Source organism: Schistocerca serialis, chromosome 3 (genome assembly GCF_023864345.2).
Source record: "Schistocerca serialis cubense isolate TAMUIC-IGC-003099 chromosome 3, iqSchSeri2.2, whole genome shotgun sequence".
NCBI classification, from domain to species: Eukaryota; Metazoa; Arthropoda; class Insecta; order Orthoptera; family Acrididae; genus Schistocerca; species Schistocerca serialis.
Genome location: NC_064640.1, coordinates 471,520,939 through 471,543,546, shown reverse-complemented (window position 1 = coordinate 471,543,546; position 22,608 = coordinate 471,520,939). Strand labels below are relative to the sequence as shown.

The window sequence follows — 22,608 nt, the reverse complement described above, 5'->3', positions numbered from 1 at the left end:
GGGGTAAAGTTTAAGTTTTGTTGGATGCTATATACGCCAGAATATCTTCACTTTTACTAATCCTGTTTGTATTACATGAAGTACGTCTAAAATCCATACACTTAAACCATTTTTCAAAGATCTCAAATTCAGTGTACTAGAAGTAAATTCCAAACGTTCTGTGACAAGCAGCTTCTGATCCATACTATTTGTTATCATGAACTATGTTATTGTCTGAGTGCCCTGTCCCGCCTTTTAGCTCCGCTTTCTTCGCCTGAATAGAGGGATAAACATGTAAAATATGATTCTAAGCGTTGGTAAAGTAATCTATATTCTAACCATCCGCTATGATCTCTAATTATCCAGTGTAAGCTTGATTAGATCAGTGACTATCTAATGAGGTGAACACTATGCCGTGGAAGGACTGTAATAATAAAGTCTGTATAGCAAAGCCACATTCGAACGACAGCAAGTTATGTCCAGTCAAATCGTTCTCTTACCACGAACACTAATCAATTACAGTAGCGAAGTGACTAATATTTTCTGTGCCTTTCCAAACGTTTTCGTAAAACTTGAAGCGTATAATATCCAGTCCAATGCTGATACACAGGTTACAGTAATGGACACTGCCCTAACCAATAGAAGATGCTGTATAACATACCTGAAATCTCTATGTAATGGACTCTTATGTAATAACCCCTGATGTTATTTAACAAAAATATTTCAAAATTATGACAGGTGAATCGAGTGGACAGAAAGGAATTCTTTCTTATAACTGGATTATAAAAAGGCGTACTCTTTGGATAGGTTAACGTTTGTAAATACAATACTAATCTTTGCTCTGCAAAGTTTTAATTATTATAACTATAAAGAAAACGGCATTACAGTCTTCCTCTTCGCTTTCTGGCAGCGGCATTATACAGATATAAGTGCATTCATTGTACATTTTGTCATTAGTACTGTATTTTAAACTTAGTTTTATTTTCCAAAATAGTCTATCTCCCAGGTTTCCTGTTTCAGTTATATAATGCAAGTAATTTCTGGCCTTTTAAATTCGGGCGGAAGTGACTAGCTTGGTGATGGAACGACAGAGCGCCATTACTTCACTTTTTGAAAGTGGAACCTCCGTCTGAAGTCGAAAAAATGGTTCAAATGGCTCTGAGGACTATGGGACTTAACACCTGAGGTCATCAGTCCCCTCGAACTTAGAACTACTTAAACCTAATTAACCTAAGGACATCACACACATCCATGCCCGAGACAGGATTCGAACCCACGACCGTAGTGGTCGTGCGGTTTCAGACTCAAGCGCCTACAACCGCTCTGCCACCACGGCCGACCTGAAGTCGAAGTCTGATTAACTTTATACAAAATAATTTCTTTCGCACGAACGTTAATTGGGTACTGGGTTATTCGTCTCCAAATGCGTCTTTAACCAGCAATGATCATAAAGTTACTTTGGGACAAAAAAGTACGTTTTGGAAACTGGTAATGATATTGCTACATGTGGAGTTTCGGTTGATACAATATACATACACTACTTAAACAGGTTTCATATAAACTATCGAAATTGTTGCCATCTTGAGAGTGACGAATTCTTTACTCAAGATGGTGGTCAGTTTAAAATTTGGCATGGTGATATAGACTCTTGCTCCGTAATGACCATTTCAATGGGTGACTAAGCGAATTTCACAGTGTTCGCTGACATTTTCCATATTTTTGCCGAAAATAGCGTTATTTATAACTTCATAAAAACCTTTTCAAAGTCATACATCACACAAGGCACCTTTCGGTATTTAGAACAATGTAGTCCTACGATCCGGAACGCTATTGGCGGAGTTAGTGTGGGTGACTCTATCAAGTTGCAAACTCAAGCTTCATATATTGCTGGAGGTTTTGATATTGTATAATGTTCCTGGTGACTGCAGGGTCCTCTCAAACAACGAACCAGTGGTGGAAATCTTAATTACTATCTTGGATGTTAAATTTCTCACAACCTTTAACCAAGGCCGGATGTGTTGAGTGGTGATGTGGGAGATCACTGATTTCGGTCTCAATTTCAATTCTTGTAGTGGAGTTCGCAGCACGCATTCGGTGCTGCAGTTTACTTCCATATCTACTGGTGCGTCATCTTCGATTCTATACTTAGCGCAACTGATCTACTTTTAATTGCCAACAATAAGGCAAAAGCTCATTTTTTTAAAAAATCTCCCACCAGTTTACACTTAGGACATTTACGACATTTTAACAATTCGCTTGAAACTATCTCTCTTCCACAGATATTTGCTGGTTACTTCTTGTGTTGTACACCTATGACAATTGTTTGTGAGAAAAGTTCTGCGGAATGAGAGTGAAGTATGTTTTGTCCTTATGTTGAGGAAATTAATAATGCACTTACTTTCATCGAAGCTTGAATGAGAGTAACTATTATCCAAAACTAAGAAAATACAGATTTTCTGACTGCAAGATACATTTATTTTAATATTTCGATTTATCAGGAGTTAGGATTCAATTTGGGTAAAGCACAATCGAAATTTGGTGAAGTACCTGTTTCTGGTCAAAGAACCAACGATCCTATAGAAATTCCTAAAATTTCCTTTAAGGGTTTTATGCATTTATAACGTCCACCTGGAAACGCGTTATTTCAGCCATCATCAGCAAAGCTGAAAGGCGCAGCCCACCTAGACTACTCTGTTGTCGTTGTTGTTTCTCCTTTTTTCTTTTAGTCTCATGCTTGCCATACATATCTTATGCATTGTAATTTGTAGAATGAGTTTCCTTTTATTTATTTTATGTATTAGCTACTTTATTTCTAGTTTGGAAGAAACTTTCTATCTGTGTGATTTTAAAGTTTCTCGCTATTTCATGTGAAATTAGGCAATTAAATGATGTAATATGGTTCAAGATGTATGTTTGGTTTTGAAAATCTCCTCCTTCGGTTTTAACGCCATTTTCGATCTACCCTACTACAGAAGTAAGTTGCTACTCTGTTACAAAATTTTGGTTTGCATACCATTTGCACAGTCCACTGCTCTACAGTACGATTTTAGTGTGGAAACGCATCCACCGACAAAGCAGTCTCAAAACTTTGTAAAGCGTAAACCTTAGAGCTACAAATTACTGTGGCTTTACATCACATGAATTGACGTTAGCTTTGTGTCTTTTGTTCCCTAAGACTGGTAAATGGTAATATTGCTGACGAAAGATAAATAATATTCACTATTTATTTACGGATTATCCCGTTCCGTAAACTAACATACGGCTAGGAGAGCGGTCTGCTAACCACATGCCCTCCATGCCCGCATCAAGTGACGCCTGTGGACTGAAGATGACACGGCGGTCGATTGGCACCGTTGGGCCTTCTTGACCAGATCTGGCGGAGTTTAGATTACCTTTTTAGGATTTATTAAATCTTTGGTTTCTTGAAGGTAATGCTGCTGAACTAGATGGCCAAGCTGTGAATAAAAAATAAAAAAGGTTCAAATGGCTCTGAGCGCTATGGGGCTTAACATCTGTGGTCATCAGTCCCCTGGAACTTAGAACTACTTAAACCTAACTAACCTAAGGACATCACACACATCCATGCCCGAGGCAGGATTCGAACCTACCACCATAGCGGTCACGCGGTTCCAGACTGAAGCGCCTACAACCGCACCGCCACACTGGCTGGCCCAGCTGTGAATCAATCATTGCTTAAGCCATTCGAAAGGTCTTATAATCAGTATGCATCACAGTGTAGCGACTCGTTACGAAGTGTTGAGAATTTACACATTTGGTCATGGATGCAATACGTGTAAACGTAGATATGTGTAAAAATAGATATTTATTCACTGAATGTGGGAAACAATGGGAGCAACTGAAATGGAAAATTTATCTAGACACTCAGATTTTTTTTTTTTAGATTCAATATACTCAAACATAACTATAACTTAAATTCGTCTGAGTTCTTACGTATTTGATTAACAGTTCTGTAGACTTCACTTCGTGAGTCACGATCGCAGTAACGGGGAATTACGTGATAAACTTTGGAACGAGGAATACTGCCCTCCACTACGGAGTTGTGACACATCGCCAGTGAGTCAGCTGCTGACCATTCAGCAATGAATGTAGGGAGTAAATCTTATTCGGTTGTCAGTTGCCCTGCAGTGCGTACGTCATCACAGCGAAGGAGTTCTCAGCTAAAATGAAAGCCTTCAATTGGATCGTCGCCTTTATTCTTCTCAACAGTAAGTCTCTTTACAACATTGCAACTACAATTTTTTATTCCCGTTTGATAATGTATGTTATAAAGTGTTTGAATTCTGATACGGATACTTGTCATCACTCAATACATCTTTGTCGAAAGCTAAGATTCTTCAATTAGCGAGGCTCGAACAGATTTCCTTCCACATTAATATCTACAGTAGTGGTCTAACACATGTAACTTTGACATCGATGGTATGTTAAATTGTCTAACATATTCGTAGCTTGCAGAAATGATGAGGAATTTGAAGTCATTGCCAACCAAATCACCGGAGCGTGTCTCTCACTGGATTAATACTATAAGAAACGATAGAAATTGTAACGAGGTACATGAGTGCTTCAACTTGAACAACTATTTACATACGAACCGTCTCTTTGTGTAGACTTGTCTTTCTGGCGACGTAAAGGAAATACATTACACGGTATCCTTTTAATCTGGTTACATTGTGTGCCACTAGATGTTTCGTTTCTTCCATCCCTATTGGATTAAGGTACTGGCCGTCATAGTTAGTTGTTGATATTAAATTTGAGAGAACAGCTGTTCAGTAACGGTGTGTCACTATAGTCTAGTTTTCATTTCCTATTTTCATACATTCGATATATTCACGAGACACATAACTTTATCATTCTGCGATGCGATCGTTTCCGGAAAGTAAGTTCAGAATTCACTTCCCAATCTACAACGAAATAATTATATAGGGCACAAAGACGGATTGGACATAGCTGTGGAAAGGAACATGGTGTGGTCTTTTCTAAGAAACTATCCTAGTAGTTCTCTGTAACATTTTGCGGATACCATGGGAACCAGAAAAATGCATGCGCGGACGGGTATCAGGTTTCAGCTTCTCCTCAATACGTTTTTACTGCCGGTCGTTTGAATTCATCTTGCATGTACGATACGGTAGTTGCAGGACACGCATGCGGATCAGTCAGGTCTTGCTGTAGAGGGAAATGTAAATACACAGCCTGACAAAAAAAAAAAGTTTACCGCATAGAAGTGGAGGAGCAAAGGCAATTGGACTTAATGAGTTGAGAGGGTATTTTACTTCAGTGATTTCAAAATTGAGTCAAATTAAAAAACTTGGCAGTATGAAGCCATATAATCGGTAAGATGCTGCATCGACTCTGGCTTGGATGCGTACACTAATTCGGCTGAGACGAGTTCCATCATCTCCTGAGGCAAGATGGCAGTCAACTGTTATAACTGGTACTTAATATCGTGGATATTGGTTCTGAGACGGAGTTGACATCTGAGCTGGGCCCCCAAATGTTCCAACGCAGACTGATGTAAGGATCCTGTTGGCTACGGGAGTACCTCCACATCTTGCAAACTGTTCATAGAGATGGTTGACAAGTATAGGTGAGTGTTGAAATATGGCACCACGATACCGTCGCATGAGCGATAACACATTAGAACACATTATGCACGTGTCGTACAGTTGCCCCGTCAGAGTTCGTTCAATCACTTCCATTCTACTAGCCGTGACATTAAGCTGTACCTGACGGCTCTCCAACACCATGACGCCAGGAATAACACCTCTGTGCCTCTCAAAAACACTGAAAGAATTAGGTCACCGTCATATTTAAGATCGATATCCGGGGAGGTGCACAACATGATTCATCGCTGATTACAGAGAGATGCCATTCATCAGCTCTTCATGCTTCCCGGCTAAGGCACCACTTGAAAAGCAGCTGTATATGTTGTGGTGTTTCCAACAGCTCACGCATTAGACAGTAACTCCCTTGTCCAGTTGCAGCTAGCTTACGTGTAATGGCCCGGTATGCAACAGAATGATACACGGATTACACTACTTGGTCTCGTATGGTAGGCACAGATGTGAAGGTTCGATGTGCTTGACGTGCAGCGCGGTGTTCTTTCATTGTACTGGTCAGACGTCGTCAACCAGAAACATGACAAGTATGCGTGCCATCCCGTTGCCATGCAGTCCAACATTTAGCCACTGCCACATCCGAAAACCAGACAAATCTGGATGTTGCACGATTCGACCACTCGGCCAAATGAGGGCTCAACATGTGACCACTTTTAAACTCTGTCAGGTGCTGCTACTGCCGCATCAATACCTACGTGACACCTCCGTATCCTTCGCCGTGATCAGTCAACGTCTGAGGCTGTTAATGCCCTTGTATATCCTACCTAAACAAGTGCTACACATGTTTACATGGTGAATTCTCGACTAAATTACGATCATTCTTACCAGTAATAGTTTTGATAAGAAGAGAATTCCTTTAGATCTGACGATAATTTTCACTATTGCCGATAATCCTGTAGGCTTTGACTATACTTCAGTCAGAACTTGTTCTCTTTTTCCACTCACTCGTCTACTATTTCTACGATAAGGCTGGTTATATAATCGCAGATATGCAATATGCTACATCTACTTACGTACAATTGCTCTGACGACTCATCCTGTATTCATTTACTTTATGATCAAAACTATACGGGAAACGCCATGTAATACGGATCTGAACACTAATTATCAAGAGAGGCTGACCCGCCAGTACGAAAGGAGGCATGAGCATTGTGTTGTCAGTACAGAAGCAGTAACAGCATATTAAGTCGGTCCGGATAGCTTAGTGACTTTGAAACTGGACTAGTCATGGGATATTACGTGAGTAACAAATCCATCAGTTACATTTCAACAGTTCTAAAGCTGCACAAGTCTACTGCCGATGCTGTGATTTTGAAGTGGAAACACGAAGAAACAGTCGCAGCTAAATCAAGGTGGGATAGACCGCATATGACGACGTATAGCTACCATCGATAATTGTGGATAGTGGTTGTGAGAAACAGCATGAAATCAGCGGAACGTATAATTCGTGAGTTCGGATGTGCTGTCAGCAGTCGGTGTAGCGTAATGATTTTGAGCAAAGAGTTAAAAATAATGGTTTGTATTGGTCGAGGTACCTCTCACAAGCCGCACATTTCAGTATGAAGATGGTATCTGTTCTTTCACACATGTCAGAAAGAACAGATACTATCGGTGATCATGCAGCTCTCTTAGAATTAAATGATGAATAAAATAAGACCCTAAGCTGTGACAGGCGTTGATATACATAAACGGGAACAGTTGAAAATGTGTGCCTCGACCGGGAATCGAACACGGGTTCTCCTACTTACATGGCAGACGCTCTATCCATCTGAGCCACTGAGTGCACAGCGGATAGTGGGACAGAAGGGATTTAGCCCTTGCACGCTCCCCGTGAGACCCACATTCCCAACTTAATGTCCACACACTAGACTCATAGTGCCCCTTCCCATTACACTCATTTCTCCCGGTAGATAATCTTACCGAGTCCCGTAAGAGTTTTGGCCAGGCGTGTGCATCCAGCACAGAAGAAGAAGGTTAATGGCCAGTTAGCCTTAACTATATGAAGATGGTATATGTTTTTTCGGACAAGTGGTGCACTTAACTATGACTGTCAATTTTGGTTTAATCTTGCTTTCAGAAACAATACCACGTTACTGAGCTGGGGGAAAGAAAACAACCATATGGTTATTCACTCGACTACTATACATTTTCAGGCCGAAACAGCCGTCTACCAATGTGGCAGTTGCTCCAATCGACCACGTGGCGGGAAAGCAAATACACATAAAAAACCTATGACAAATAAATAAAAATCCACCCAAAGATAACTGTAAAAGAAAGATCACATTAAAATACATTAAATGAGTGAACTTCTGTTAAGCACAGAGCAATAATACGACCGTGGGCTGAAGGCCCATGGTGCATGGCCTGACCAAGGCACCAACGCAAAGTTCTAGTGAAATTAGACTAAATTATGAAAACAAACTCCCTTATCGGGGTTTCGTGGTAATATCACACCTGATTTCAACATTTGGACCATATTAACAATCACGTTTGAGACACTCTAATACCTTTGCTAACATTACCAAAATCGAGAGCGGCGTTTCCACGTCTGTCCAGCGCCGCTACCCAGGAGCAACTGGACTTGCAGACACCTCACCTGACCGTTGTTCGTTCAAAAGGTTGTGGAGGGGATGGTTCCCCAACTCGTGCATTCGCGACCTCTCTGACCCGAACTGCACACTATCATTGTCAAGCTTGTTCGTGTTTTGAGGGTTGGTACTATTCTACCACAGAACCACTCTACTCATGCAGTGCTACGACTTCTGACGAAAGCTTTCTGCTACTTCACATAATATCTCATTCATACAGTCCAACGTCGCATAAGGGAAAGGATTCAGGAAACGAGGCAAACACGAAATAAAAAATCAATGAATTAATAAATAAACACCACTTGGTCCATTCTCTCCTGCTATTTACCCACGGATTTACTTCTCCAGAGTAAAAACACGCTCGCTATAAATCTCCTGTACCGGAATTTATTGAGGAAAGTATGTAACGGGACAAAAAAATTCCGTTTCAACATCGTCAGACTATTTAGCCACCAAGATGACGAGGCTTTGTTGACTCACATCAATCTTAGAACAGATTTCAAATCTTAAAGAAGGTCAGCACAAAAGAATCGCAGGAAACGTTACAACATTTTCATAAGAGCAGTGTTGTTCGCAATATGTACGAATGTAAAGGCAAACCACTAAAAGTTATAAGAAACATCAAAATAAAATTTAATTCACCCATGGAGATAGCTTGGTATATTTCTCCTAAGAATCACATAACTTGATTGGAAAATTACAGAGAGATTTATTGATTGTTCCTTCGATGAACCGGTACTGTGTTTTTCATGTTAAAACCTTTCCAAAAGTTCTGTATGAGCCAGTTTTCCTAAGTAAAGGGTCTATAGCTTCTATTACTGCTAGAGGGACAATACATTCATATTTAAACATTTTCCTTTTTCATTTAGCATCCTCATTTCTATATATGTACCACGTCTCAGCAGGAGGACACAAGCAGTGACCTAGTAACCGTCAGTAGAAATTGTGGGAAAATACATAGCCCACACTACTCTCATCGTATTTTGCAAATCGTTGTAGTTGTTACGTCATTCTCACTGTACTGAATTTGTCGTAATTACAACACACATATTTTGTGTTGTACCCAAATATACATCTTTAAAATCAATAATATATTTGCTGTACAAATCTATTACGTTTGTTTACAATCTTGTAAAAAGGATTCTTCTGGTTTCATTATTCTTCAGGAAGGAAGTCCAAATGTTTACTTGTTACGCCAACCAAAACCACAGAAATTGTGGTTATTTACAAATCACTTCGCAACCGTCTCACGAACCTGATCAGAGAACAAATAGGCCGTTCGCTACAAAGCATGGAAAACCATATACACCCTTCTAGAGCAGATAGTTACCAAAATAATATTGGCCAAAATAGCAAATTAAATTCGTGGAAAGGCAAACCGTAAATGTGTAAGACAAAGATGATAAAAACAATTATCAATCGTTCACTGTAATATATATAAGCGACACACATGCAGATCAGAAAAAGTAAGAATATTTTTGTTATTTCAAAAGTAAGTGCCATAGATGTTAACATATTTATCCCAAAGTGAGACAAAATGTTCAATGCCTTCATGGAAAAATGTTTGCGGTTGCCTACGGATGTATGACTGTACCCAAGTGTGCACTTCTTCGTCCGAAGCATATCGACGGCCACGACTGTCATTTTTCACGCTCCAAAAATATGTAAATTGCATGAGGGGAAATAGGGACTGTATCGAGGATGTGCAAGAGCTTCACAACCAAACATACCAGCATACGCGAAACAGCCATGACAATACGTAGCCGGGCTCAGTTTTCTTACATGCCTTTTCTTTTACTGCACCTTATATATCTAAACTATCACGAGATTACATAGATTTCAACGAATTTAAGAATAAAGCTTTTTTTGATTAACTGCTCCGAGGTCACTTAAAATATTCGAAAGTGATACGGATACATTATAACACTAGCCTGCCGTTACTCAAGCTAATGGTACCCTCTGACAGTATTTTGAAATTTTGGCCGCGAGTGTGTCTAACAGATGAATTTTGAATACATGGCAGTTAACAGAAAAGCAAAACAGGCTCTAATTTTGGGGTTTAATGAAAGTAGTAAAAATACATATGTGAATGAAAAACGCATGATGGCCAGCCTAATCCGGCTCATTAACTTGGAAATATAAGTTTAAGGGAATTGACTGTCAGTTATTGAAGTTACTTTTATTAATATTCCCTTTGAATAGCACACAGGATACAAACTGACACAGGGCACTCTCAGCTGCGGGTAGCAGTAGTTACCAATAATGCACATATTAGTAATCATAGAAAGCAAACTCCTACCAAACTCACACAAAAAGAGCTACACTAAAATGTTGTTTCTTGGATCAGTCCTGAAATGTTCGTGCCAGAAGTGCAGAACTAAAATTGGGCAGGAGGGCCTTCTGACTTAACTGAAATATAAATCACGGAGGCTGGAGTACCCAAGCGGTTCAAGGCGCTATAGTCGGGAATTGCGCGACCGCTACGGACGCAGGTTGGAATCCTGCCTCGGGCGTGGATGTGTATGATGTCCTTAGGTTAGTTAGGTTTAAGTAGTTCTAAGTTCTAGGGGACTGATGACCACGGCCGTTAAGTCACATAGTGCTCAGAGAAATTTCAACCATATAAATCCCCCAATTAAAATGAATAATACCACAATCACACTGTTTATACTCCGATTTATAGAAATATGTAAGATTTCCTTAGTAATAATGATAGTCCAATTATCTTTTGAATATGTGAAGAATATGATGGGGATCCATAAACTAGTATGGTGTGACTAGTAAAGTTCTAAGACTACTTCAGTAGCAAAGACTAATTTAAACAAAATTAACTCTCAACTTTACTTGGAAGAATTTAAATATTTTCATTTTGATTTTTCAAGTCAAATTATTCAACACTGAGCTCAATGAACTTCAAAAAAAATCGTTCATGACAGTAATCAAGCCTAATTATGTTTCAAACATGTTTAACTTATGTGAAACTTCCTGACAGATTAAAACTGTGTGCCAGGCGAGACTCGAACTCGGGAACTTTGCAAGGTCCGCAGGAGAGCTTCTGTAAAGTTTGGAAGGTAGGAGACGAGGTACTGGCAGAAGTAAAGCTGTGAGGACGAAACGTGAGTCGTGCTTGGGTAGCTCAGTTGGTAGAGCACTTGCCCGCGAAAGGCAAAGTTCCCGAGTTCGAGTCTCGGCCTGGCACAAAGTTTTAATGTCAGGAAGTTTCATATCAGCGCACACTTCGCTGCAGAGTGAAAATCTCATTCTGGAAACATCCCCCAGGTAAAGTTTGGAAGGTAGGAGACGAGGTACTGGCAGAAGTAAAGCTGTGAGGAGGGGGCATGAGTCGTGCTTGAGTAGCTTAGTTGGTAGAGCACTTGTCCGCGAAAGGCAAAGGTCCCGAGTTCGATTCTCGGCCTGGCACACAGTTTTAATCTGTCAGGAAGTTTGATATCAGCGCACACTCCACTGCAGAGTGAAAATCTCATTCTGTTTAACTATTGTACTGGTTTCATTGTCTGTGAAGTAGGTATTTTAGACAGAACTTTTACACAGTCTGGCAATGAATTTTTTGCAAAACGATACTTTGCAATAAATTGAGAGCTCTTTAGCAAAATTCTAACTAACATAAACTTTTGCTAATTCTTGCACATTTGAAAAACGCGAAAAAATCACTAGTTCATTTGAAACGTGATACTCGGTTTTATAAACGCTTATGATAACGCCCTGCATAGGTTCATGATCAGAATGGAAGATATGGTTGTAAACACAGGCTTATAGCACTTCGATTATTATTAAAATCACTCACACAAATTAACTGGTCCATTCTCTGATGTATGAAGTTGGTGGAGTGATGGCGAAATGGTGGTGGCAAACGACATGGTGGCTAACTGTACTCACGGCACTTGATGTTTGAATGCTCTATAAAATATCTTCTTGGCGACGGAGTTTTAACGTGTAAGAGCCATTCCTTATTGCCGAGAGTACCATGCAACAGCCAAATCCATATCCGAGGCCAAATTCCTTGCAAAGCCGCTTCCCATTGCCTCCCTTGGCACCGTCGATGTGTACCGCGTAACGGACTGCGTACCGTTTCCACCAAGGAGCTGCCCAGTTCGACCACCAAAACCATTTTTTACATAGCGCGAAGCCAATTCCGTTGCGGAGGGACTTCCCTACATCTTTTAAATTTTACAATACAAGTGCCCTGAGCGTAAACCACTTTCCAATAACACTGTTTTTCTTTTGAATATACACATACTACAAAATGTCGTTATTTTAAATATCGTTTAGCTTTTTACATACATACCTGACAGACTTTAAATATCCTGTCACAAATCAATGGTATTAACTAACAAAGAATAAACACTTCATAATTACAAAGTTACATAATATAAATCTACTTAATCAATATACGTGTTACAACTTTTAGTTCAGTTTTTCATGGCATATCTAGTATTTCTCCAAAGACCTTCTCTTCATTCGTAGATATGATGCCACATAAAGTCACTGTCTTACACAGTAGGCACTACATGAATTAAGTCTCTTATGACTTCCAACATGACAACGTAGGAGTACGTTTGAAATACGTGTAGAAACTTTCAGGAGATTATGCTCACATTAACATGAGCGATAGGTATAAAATTACGACAAGAAATGTTTGCTTTACTAGCTAGATGTAAAAACGTGCCGAAGAAGCAGTACTACAGATTTTATTTTGTTCGTACAATACAATGACCATTAGACCTGTTCAGCAGTAATGATGAATGACAAAAGGTATTACAAAGTCCTGCACCTGTTAAAATAAATCCATTGATCTTCGGACATGACAATGTCACGTAATTTAAAAAGTTGCTTTCCTGAAGTAAACGTCATTGTCACTCGCCGTCGCATGCATCAAGAACTATCAGTGACCGTATATAGAGAAATTGGCTAAAGTCGCAAAGATACTGAACATGACTGTTATCGATTGTACCGAGTACAGCTAGTAGATAGCTAGAGGCCACAGTGCGATTATGGAGAGAACAGTAGTTGTAGTTTACGTTCACAGCAGTTTCCTCCACAGTGGATGCTGAAGGTAAAGAATTCAACCACATATCAATTAACGCTATGCCATCTTCCGTAAATGTTCGTGTCAGTATGTTTTTTTTTTCATCAAATTCTTAAAAGACGCCAACTGTTCTTTTTTGCATAGATTTATAGGTGATTTCTTTGGCATTAAATGACTTTCCACTTAACTAACACGATTGCTTTTCACTAGGTAAGTATAACATCGGAGAAATATCGGTAAAGCCAAATTACTTTTTACAAATGTAGCTCTGTTAATGTGCGATATTATAACAGTGCTATAACAGTGCTATAAATAGCTGAAGAGCATTCTTTTGTTTTGTTTCCAGCACTCCAAGGTACAGAACAGCTCCCTATCATCGACGATACTGCTCCATATTTTGATGACTTCCCAGGTGGCGAGTCCACAGATGCAGTTCCATTGTGAGTATCCTCATGATAACACTCATCGCTGGCGCAGTTCTGTTTACGTTCGAGCAACCCCTGCATTAGAAGTGCTGTCGTATGTTCGATGAGAGAATTTAGCCATGGGCACAGGCGAGGTACTGGGATATTCTTTTGAGTATGGTATGATAAAATTTCAGCAGCACATGTTAACGAAAACACATTTGTCTGTTTTATCTATTTGGTACAATCTGTGCAAGTAATAGGAACTAAACGAGTTTGTCCAACGATTAAGGGCAATATTCGATGTCATGTAACTCCTCAATCACGTACACCAATTATAAAATGAATTAGGTACACGTCTGTAGTATCGTATCGCACAACATTTTGCCCTACGCAAAAAATCACAGTGTCGATCTACATATACGTGGTGTCCTAAAAACGTTGCCACAGATTTCGAATGGTTGTAGAGACTGGCTTGAGGAACTAATTGATGATGGGCACTCGTGTCAGGAAAGTCATTCTACGACGCTACAGAGTGTCGAAGTTAAAGGTGCCGGCGCCTGCAACTAGACCAGAATTCGCCAGCAAACGTGACTTTGTACGCTGACGGACCATAGTCGGCATGTCTCGCAATTTTGTCTGCCATTCAGTTATCAAGGTTCATTGTCACTATGACCTGTGGAGAAGATCGAGCTAGCTACTGCGAAGACAGGACTTATTTCCTGTGAATGCGATTGTCTTTTGGCTTGGTACATGACAGTTTCGGACAGAGATTTCCATCTGAACTTTATTTGTCCATTGTATACCGAAAAACATTTCAGATTTTAGAGGGTTGTACGAGAAAAATTAACTACGGATGGCGATCCGTGTCCAAAACCGTTATCTACCAGAGCAACACAGCATTCCATCAGTAGGAGGTAAGGCCTTTCTACGCAGCAGCAAGCTATGCCTTGTACACTGGTCATCGTGACAGTCAAAGAACATTGCGAGATATTCCACGTACAGTCCGTCAGTGTACATGGCGTCTGCTGCCGAAAGGGAGGCCTAGTAGCAGGTTCCGGTGCATGTAACTTCGATGCCCTGTAGCGCCGTTGGACGACATTTCCGGACACTGGTTCCTGTCCACGATTTGTTCCTAGAGACAGCCTCTACTACCCGTCGAAGCCTGTCACAATATTTCTGGAACGTCATTACTCTGCAAACCCCTGTGAACTGCGTGGCAGATCGTACGTCCTATTGTATCAGTTATTAAGACTTCCTCTCATTCTATTCACGTATGGGAAGAACGATTACTTAAACGTTTCTTTACGTTGGGCCATTGGTCTATTCTTCTCTTTACGGCGAATATTGGAGCCATACGTAGGAACCTGTAGTATGTTTCCAGATTAATTACTTAATGTTCGTTCTAGAATTCTTATAAATAGCTTTCCGCGGTTCTCAACAGCAAATAAATGAATTGGTGCTCTTCACAGATATCTAGAACACATTAGAATAGAAACATTAAGTCATATTCACGATAAACGTTGTAATGTGGAACGTGTCAACTGAGCATGTAATAAAAAATTTATTTGACTACATGCTGGTCATTTACAGGTATTTTACGTATAAATTACTAATTACTGACATTTTCTGTTTATGGAACATCATATTTCTATTGGTGTACCAAAAAACTGTTTTATAGTTCTATATTTCACCCCTACCAGTGCCGAAGTCACAGAATGTGCAGATTGTGAAGATCAGTATTGTTTTTCTAGTGTTGCAGTTATGATTGTCTCTGTCACTCTCACATTTATGTGGACTGTTGATAAGTTACATAAGTAAATGAAAGTAGAGTGAGCTTGTAGTTAATATTAGCAGTTGTTTAAAGGGATGCCAGAAAAAAGAGAACGTTACCTTCAACAGAATTGTAGAGTATGACATAAGGAGGGGCACTGTGCGATGTTTATTGACATTTGTGGAGTCACTCTTCGCACAGAGAGGCCTAACAGCGACATATTTCAACACATCTTGGAAAACGTCTTCAATTAATTACGCATTCCATAGTAACACAGTACATGTTACTGGCCCTATAACTCGTATTGATTTTTAGGTGACCTTAATCACCCAACAGGAGACTTTACTTTTCAGAGACATGTTGTAGCGCAGTTTGAAACACTGCGTTAACGAACAACAGCCGTGTTCGATTAAGAATGTAATCGAAAACTGCGATTACGGTTCTGTATATGCTGCAGAATACTTCAGAAGAAATAAAATTTCGTGCCAGACTAGGCCTCGAGCAGGAATTGAAGACACCAGGACACCAGGACAAACTGAGACTTCGGCCGCTCATGCAGGCGTTAGCCGAAGTAGCTAAGGCAAATGCTTGTGACAAGCGGGGATTACGCGTTGGAGTCCCGGTCTGGCATAAAGTTGCATTTCTTCTGAAATATTCTACAGTTGATGCGGAATGACAATCATAATTTGAGATCTGACTCTTTTAGGATCATACTAATATTCCATATTCCAAAGGAGAGAGTAGGATCACTTGTAATTTCACTAAATACCTTCTGTATCGTTACTTTAATTAGTACTTGCTTTCTCTTCTGAACTGTTTCCGTGAGTAGCTCAAAAGTTATGATTAAAAATATCTGCTACACAATACGTGTCTTTTAAGAAAAATGATATCATGTGCCATGGGTTCCTTCCATGTCTCTTTTAACAATATTCCTAACAGATTGGATTTTATTGTCTCGTCAGTCAATATCAGACAACAGGCACATGCTCCAGGACTTTACTACAACTTTTCTTAAAATGTTGCAGTACTGTTTACAACATGAATCTCTTTTACAAAAATTATCAGTTCTTCCTATTTTTTCATTTGGAACATACTATGATACCTGTAGTACTCTGAGGTCTCTTTAGTGACTTCCAAATAATGCATTTAATTATCTTTCCACGAAAACTACATTCAGAATTGGATACAGATTGTCTATTTAAATCTAGCATTAAGTTCATTGAAAACATCTCTACAGGTATTATTTTTATGCTTTCTTTGAAATATTTACTTGTTTTGCCATAAACCATCCTGTTTCTTAATTGTATATGGAACTGTGTTATGTAATGGGATTTACTGCACATCGTGATCTGATAATCCGCTTACCACTTAAATTCCACTTGTTGTATGAATACATTATGTATAAGGGTATTATTATCTTCAGCAAGTCGAGCAAGGAAATTTATGACTAATTTACAAGTAGCTGTAAGCACCACTAGATCACTTTTAGTGTCAGATTCTCTCGATAAATCGACTTTAAAGTCACAACAAATCAATAATAACGTCATTTTGTGTGACAAATATCACAATGAGCTATCAAAAACTTTTATCGATATTTCGCAGTTACGCAGACAAACACAAATATATCGTTTCCCAACATTAACTCACAAGAACATATTTATATGCTAGTGCAGGCTTTCTTGGCGAATTTCTTATATGACGACTTCACGGGTTGTCAGCCGAGTAGCATCGTCGTCTCGTAGCAACGCCTTCGCCTGAAGATCATGGAGACGCATTCCATCGAAACGTTGCTACGAGACGATGATGCTACTCGGCTGACAACCCGTGAAGACTTCATATATAAGAACATATTTCTGTACTCTGATCTATACGTAATTCATTTATTTCTATATTTTTTATTTATATTTCTGTTTTATGAGTGGGATAGCTCTTCCTCTACCGATACTGTATCAACATAATTGTGCAGCCAATTTGTAACTAATTACATATAAATTTTCTGTCCTTTTCATTATATAGTTTTGAGACGAATGAGAACAATTTCTTTCCAAGTAATAAGACCATCTATACACCGTAACAAATCATTTTCTCTGTTTTTTATCCCCTTGTATTCTGATGATGCAGACTCATATTACCTTTCACTCTATTTTTATAATAATAACTGACAGTTTCAATCGATTTAATTTAGATTATTACTGTCTGTATTAACGCTGATGTTGACCTAAGCTTGGTGTCTCATACCTTCCTACAGCAACTACTGGAACAGCACTCATATGATACTCGACATCCGTGTAAATGAGCATCCTCAGCACCATGTTTACTCACGAAGAGTGGAGAAAACACAGGACTGATCGTGGTACCACAAAACATCCACAAAAGCCGTATTTCTGTGCTCAGCAGCTGCTTCGATTTCGTCTCGGTCACCTCTATTATGAATTTTCCGCTTTTAACCACGTTATTTCCGGGTTCCCCAACTATCAGTGCTTGATTATCTTTGGTAAAATCCTTACACAATGGTGTAAGCTTTCTGTTACCGGGATGAAACGCAATAGATGTATGTTGTTGTTGTGGTCTTCAGTCCAGAGACTGGTTTGATGCTGCTCTCCATGCTACTCTATCCTGTGCAAGCTTTTTCATCTCCCAGTACCTACTGCAACATAAATCCTTCTGAATCTGCTTAGTGTATTCATCTCTTGGTCTCCCTCTACGATTTTTACCCTCCACGCCGCCCTCCAATACTAAATTGGTGATGCCTTGATGCCCCAGAATATGTCCTACCAACCGATCCCTTCTTCTGGTCAAGTTGTGCCACAAACTTCTCTCCTCCCTAATCCTATTCAATACTTCCTCATTAGTTATGTGATCTACCCATCTAATCTTCAGCATTCTTCTGTAGCACCACATTTCGAAATCTTCTATTCTCTTCTTGTCCAAACTATTTATCGTCCATGTTTCACTTCCATACATGGCTACACTCCATACAAATACTTTCGGAAATGACTTCCTGACACTTAAATCTATACTCGATGTTAACAAATTTCTCTTCTTCAGAAACGCTTTCCTTGCCTTTGCCAGTCTACATTTTATATCCTTTCTACTTCGACCATCATCAGTTATTTTGCTCCCCAAATAGCAAAACTCCTTTACTACTTTAAGTGTCTCATTTCCTAATCTAATTCCCTCAGCATCACCCGACTTAATTAGACTACATTCCATTATCCTTGTTTTGCTTTTGTTGATGTTCATCTTATATCCTCCTTTCAAGACACTGTCCATTCCATTCAACTGCTCTTCCAAGTCCTTTGCTGTCTCTGACAGAATTACAATGTCATCGACGAACCTCAAAGTTTTTATTTCTTCTCCATGAATTTTTATACCTACTCCAAATTTTTCTTTCGTTTCCTTTACTGCTTGCTCAATATACAGATTGAACAACATCGGGGAGAGGCTACAACCCTGTCTTACTCCCTTCCCTACCACTGCTTCCCTTTCATGTCCCTCGACTCTTATAACTGCCATCTGGTTTCTGTACAAACTGTAAATAGCCTTTCGCTCTCTGTATTTTACCCCTGCCACCTTTAGAATTTGAAAGAGAGTATTCCAGTCAACATTGTCAAAAGCTTTCTCTAAGTCTACAAATGCTAGAAACGTAGGTTTGCCTTTCCTTAGTCTTCCTTCAAAGATAAGTCGTAAGGTCAGTAGATGTAATGAAATACGAATTTATATTACTAGTTTCATATCTTTCTTGCGTGTAAAATCAGTCCTAACGTTAGGAAAGTAGGCGCTAGAGGAAAATGTACTTCTTAAACAGTTTTAACTTACTTGCGATGCCAATAACACTTATACTTACGTACTTACACTCATATAATACGCATGGCAACAATAAACGCATAAAACTAGTTCGTAATATCTTATTTATTTAATTAATTCCGACAGCGGAATTCACTAATAACTCGCGGGCCCAATATTACCTCTCCTTTGGCAGCTTTCATTTGGTAACATATCGGTCAGGTAGATTTATTCAGACCGGGAACTGGTAACTGGAATGTAGATCATCGTCCAGTTTCCACTAAGTAGTGACTGCAATGGCTGGAAATCAGTTAGATACACGGGGTGGTTGTAACGAAGCTTTCACTACTTTTGATGTCCCCTGGGACAAACAAGTGACCGTAGGAGATTGAAACTTTGAAGAAACATTTCCCAGGATACGCAGAAGAGAAATAACGAATAAACCATTGAGAACAACACATTTTAAGTTTCACATTAGATGGTAACATTTGTCAGTTGCTTACCATGAAAACGTTTCAGGTTGCAAACGGTGCTATGTTATGACAATCTGCATCCACGACAGCCTGGAATCGCACTGCAGATACCATTTCACAGTTTTTCGCAGCACTTTTCGAGCGGTGGAACATATAATGTACAATTCTCATAACACAGCTTGTGCACTACTTGTATATCACACGCTGCGCACTGCATTCTCAGTCATGGCAACAGAAACTCATTCGACTGTTTGTTGCGCAATTGGCCGTCGACCTCTCCCTAGAACAATTCTGAAAACGCCATATAGTTCCAACTTCTGAATCATGTTCTTCAACCCCGGTGCGGAGAGAGGAGCCCTCGGTTTTCCTTCAATACCTCGACACTTGTGAAGAGCAGCAGCACTGTTAAACTGCTGTTTTGATAGAACAGCGGCTTTTCGCGGATGATGCTGTAGTACACAGAGAAGTTGCAGCATTAGAAAATTGTAGCGAAATGCTGGAAGATCTGCAGCGGATAGGCACTTGGTGCAGGGAGTGGCAACTGACCCTTAGCATAGACAAATGTAATGTACTGCGAATACATAGAAAGAAGGATCCTTTATTGTATGATTATATGATAACGGAAAAAACACTGGTAGCAGTTACTTCTGTAAAATATCTGGGAGTATGCGTGCGGAACGATTTGAAGTGGAATGATCATATAAAATTAATTGTTGGCAAGGCGGGTACCAGGTTGAGATTCATTGGGAGAGTGCTTAGAAAATGTAGTCCATCAACAAAGGAGGTGGCTTACAAAACACTCGTTCGACCTATACTTGAGTATTGCTCATCAGTGTGGGATCCGTACCAGATCGGTCTGACGGAGGAGATAGAGAAGACCCAAAGAAGAGCGGCGCGTTTCGTCACAGGGTTATTTGGTAACCGTGATAGCGTTACGGAGATGTTTAATAAACTCAAGTGGCAGACTCTGCAAGAGAGGCGCTCTGCATCGCGGTGTAGCTTGCTCGCCAGGTTTCGAGAGGGTGCGTTTCTGGATGAGGTATCGAATATATTGCTTCCCCCTACTTATACCTCCCGAGGAGATCACGAATGTAAAATTAGAGAGATTAGAGCGCGCACGGAGGCTTTCAGACAGTCGTTCTTCCCGCGAACCATACGCGACTGGAACAGGAAAGGGAGGTAATGACAGTGGCACGTAAAGTGCCCTCCACCACACACCGTTGGGTGGCTTGCGGAGTATAAATGTAGATGCAGATGTAGAGCAAAGCCCTATTCAGTTTGTCCACACCCAAGTTCACTGTCTGCAACTGTAACACATGGTGATGCTTGTGTTTAAAACGTACACTGCTGCATCGGTAAAGACGCCAGACGGCAAGACGTGACACTAACACTTCTGACAAAGCAAATGCTGCAGAGCACAGTCTGAACATAATTGCTATAAAGTTTTTTAACCATACAGTAAATGGTTTTCTGTTCACACTGACTCAAGTGGTGGAAGTTTAATCATAACCCTATCCCCCTGTGTACTATAAGTAAGATACTTTCTCACTGTCACATTGATAACAAATATTAATATATTTATCTGCTTATTATTCAGAAATGTACCCACGTCAGATGAAAACACTACAAGAAACACACTGGAAGCGAAGTTCAGTGAACCTGTCGATGGGTCAGATGTTTTGCAGAAGAGTGACTGTTCCCTGCCACCACCAGGATGCAAGTCAACTGGTTGTACATCTGAAGAGGTTGAGTTTCTCCGGATTACTACTCAGAAACCATCGAAGGTTACCTCTCCGTCTGTTGAAAGTGATGGTACAACGTATTCGCATGTACATGCATAAATAGTAATTGGTTCCTTTTCCCTAGGAACTGTTTTTATGTATGTTGCGGCCATATCAATAACATACTTGATTTTTGATTTAAAGAGTAGGTGTTATGGTGCAGATATTGATAATGAACAATAAATCCTAGCAGTCTCTCATCTTTTGCATATAATATATGGTACTGAGCACATATAAACACACTCCAAATTTTATTTTGGATTTATTGACAGAGTGTACACAGTTGGGAATATGAGATTGGCAGTTATCGACAGGAATAATATTAATCCATTAAAAATACTGAAGATTAATTCCAGTTGACGATTCAGCTGTCCGTTTGGTTGCTCTAGAACTTCATAACAATTGCAGCAAACAACTGTTACCTAGGTTTCATTCATTTTATCTGTTTTTATAAGCGCCAAACCACTCATAATGTAGGTATTTGATGATTTTAAATAAAAACTAAATGGAGAAGGAGAGATAAAATGTGTTTTACTTTGTTCCTTATTAATGTCAGTTTGCTCAAAAAGTATCATCTCTCCCTCGGTGTTTTCCTTGATAATAACACATCCCCTTTATCAACCATGTTTTCGTTTAGCATATTTTATTTTGGTGAAAGATTTCTTGATGCCTTCAGCTTCCATTCTGTTTATTTCATGTACGATTCTACAGTTTCGGCCTTCGGTCATTATAAATTATTTTATGGATGACTTTTTAGTAATTACTTGTGTCATGTGTATCGTTGCTCCTGGAATCACAGGATCAACCACATAGATGACATAATTTACTACTAAAAAATCAGCTATAAAATACTTGAGAATGGCCTCAGGCTGAAATTGTATCATCGTACATAAAATAAAGAGAACGGAAACTGAAGGCTTCAACAAATCTTTCAAAAACTTCATCGCAGCTGCGGATCCTATCGCACTGAAAACGATGTTATTTTCATTGCACTTGACACATGTATGAATGTAAAATATAAATTAAACAGTAATGTATGAAATAGAAATTTTAGTTAAATAGTTGTTAATAATAAACAACACCACGAAAATTTACTTCCTTTTACAAACCTTAATAATAAGCAAGAAAAGGTAGGATTTCAGC

General features: G+C 39.5%; 1 protein-coding gene across 1 annotated transcript; it reads left to right on the top strand.

Annotated features, from left to right (window-relative positions):
- The first annotated feature begins 4,122 nt into the window (after window positions 1–4,122).
- On the top strand, window positions 4,123–21,581 carry LOC126469651 (uncharacterized). Its single transcript, XM_050096775.1, has 3 exons — window positions 4,123–4,205; window positions 13,594–13,687; window positions 21,282–21,581. Exons 1-3 carry the CDS (start codon window positions 4,163–4,165, stop codon window positions 21,523–21,525), a joined length of 381 nt encoding a protein of 126 aa, XP_049952732.1. The 5' UTR covers window positions 4,123–4,162; the 3' UTR covers window positions 21,526–21,581.
- The last annotated feature ends 1,027 nt before the right edge of the window (window positions 21,582–22,608 follow it).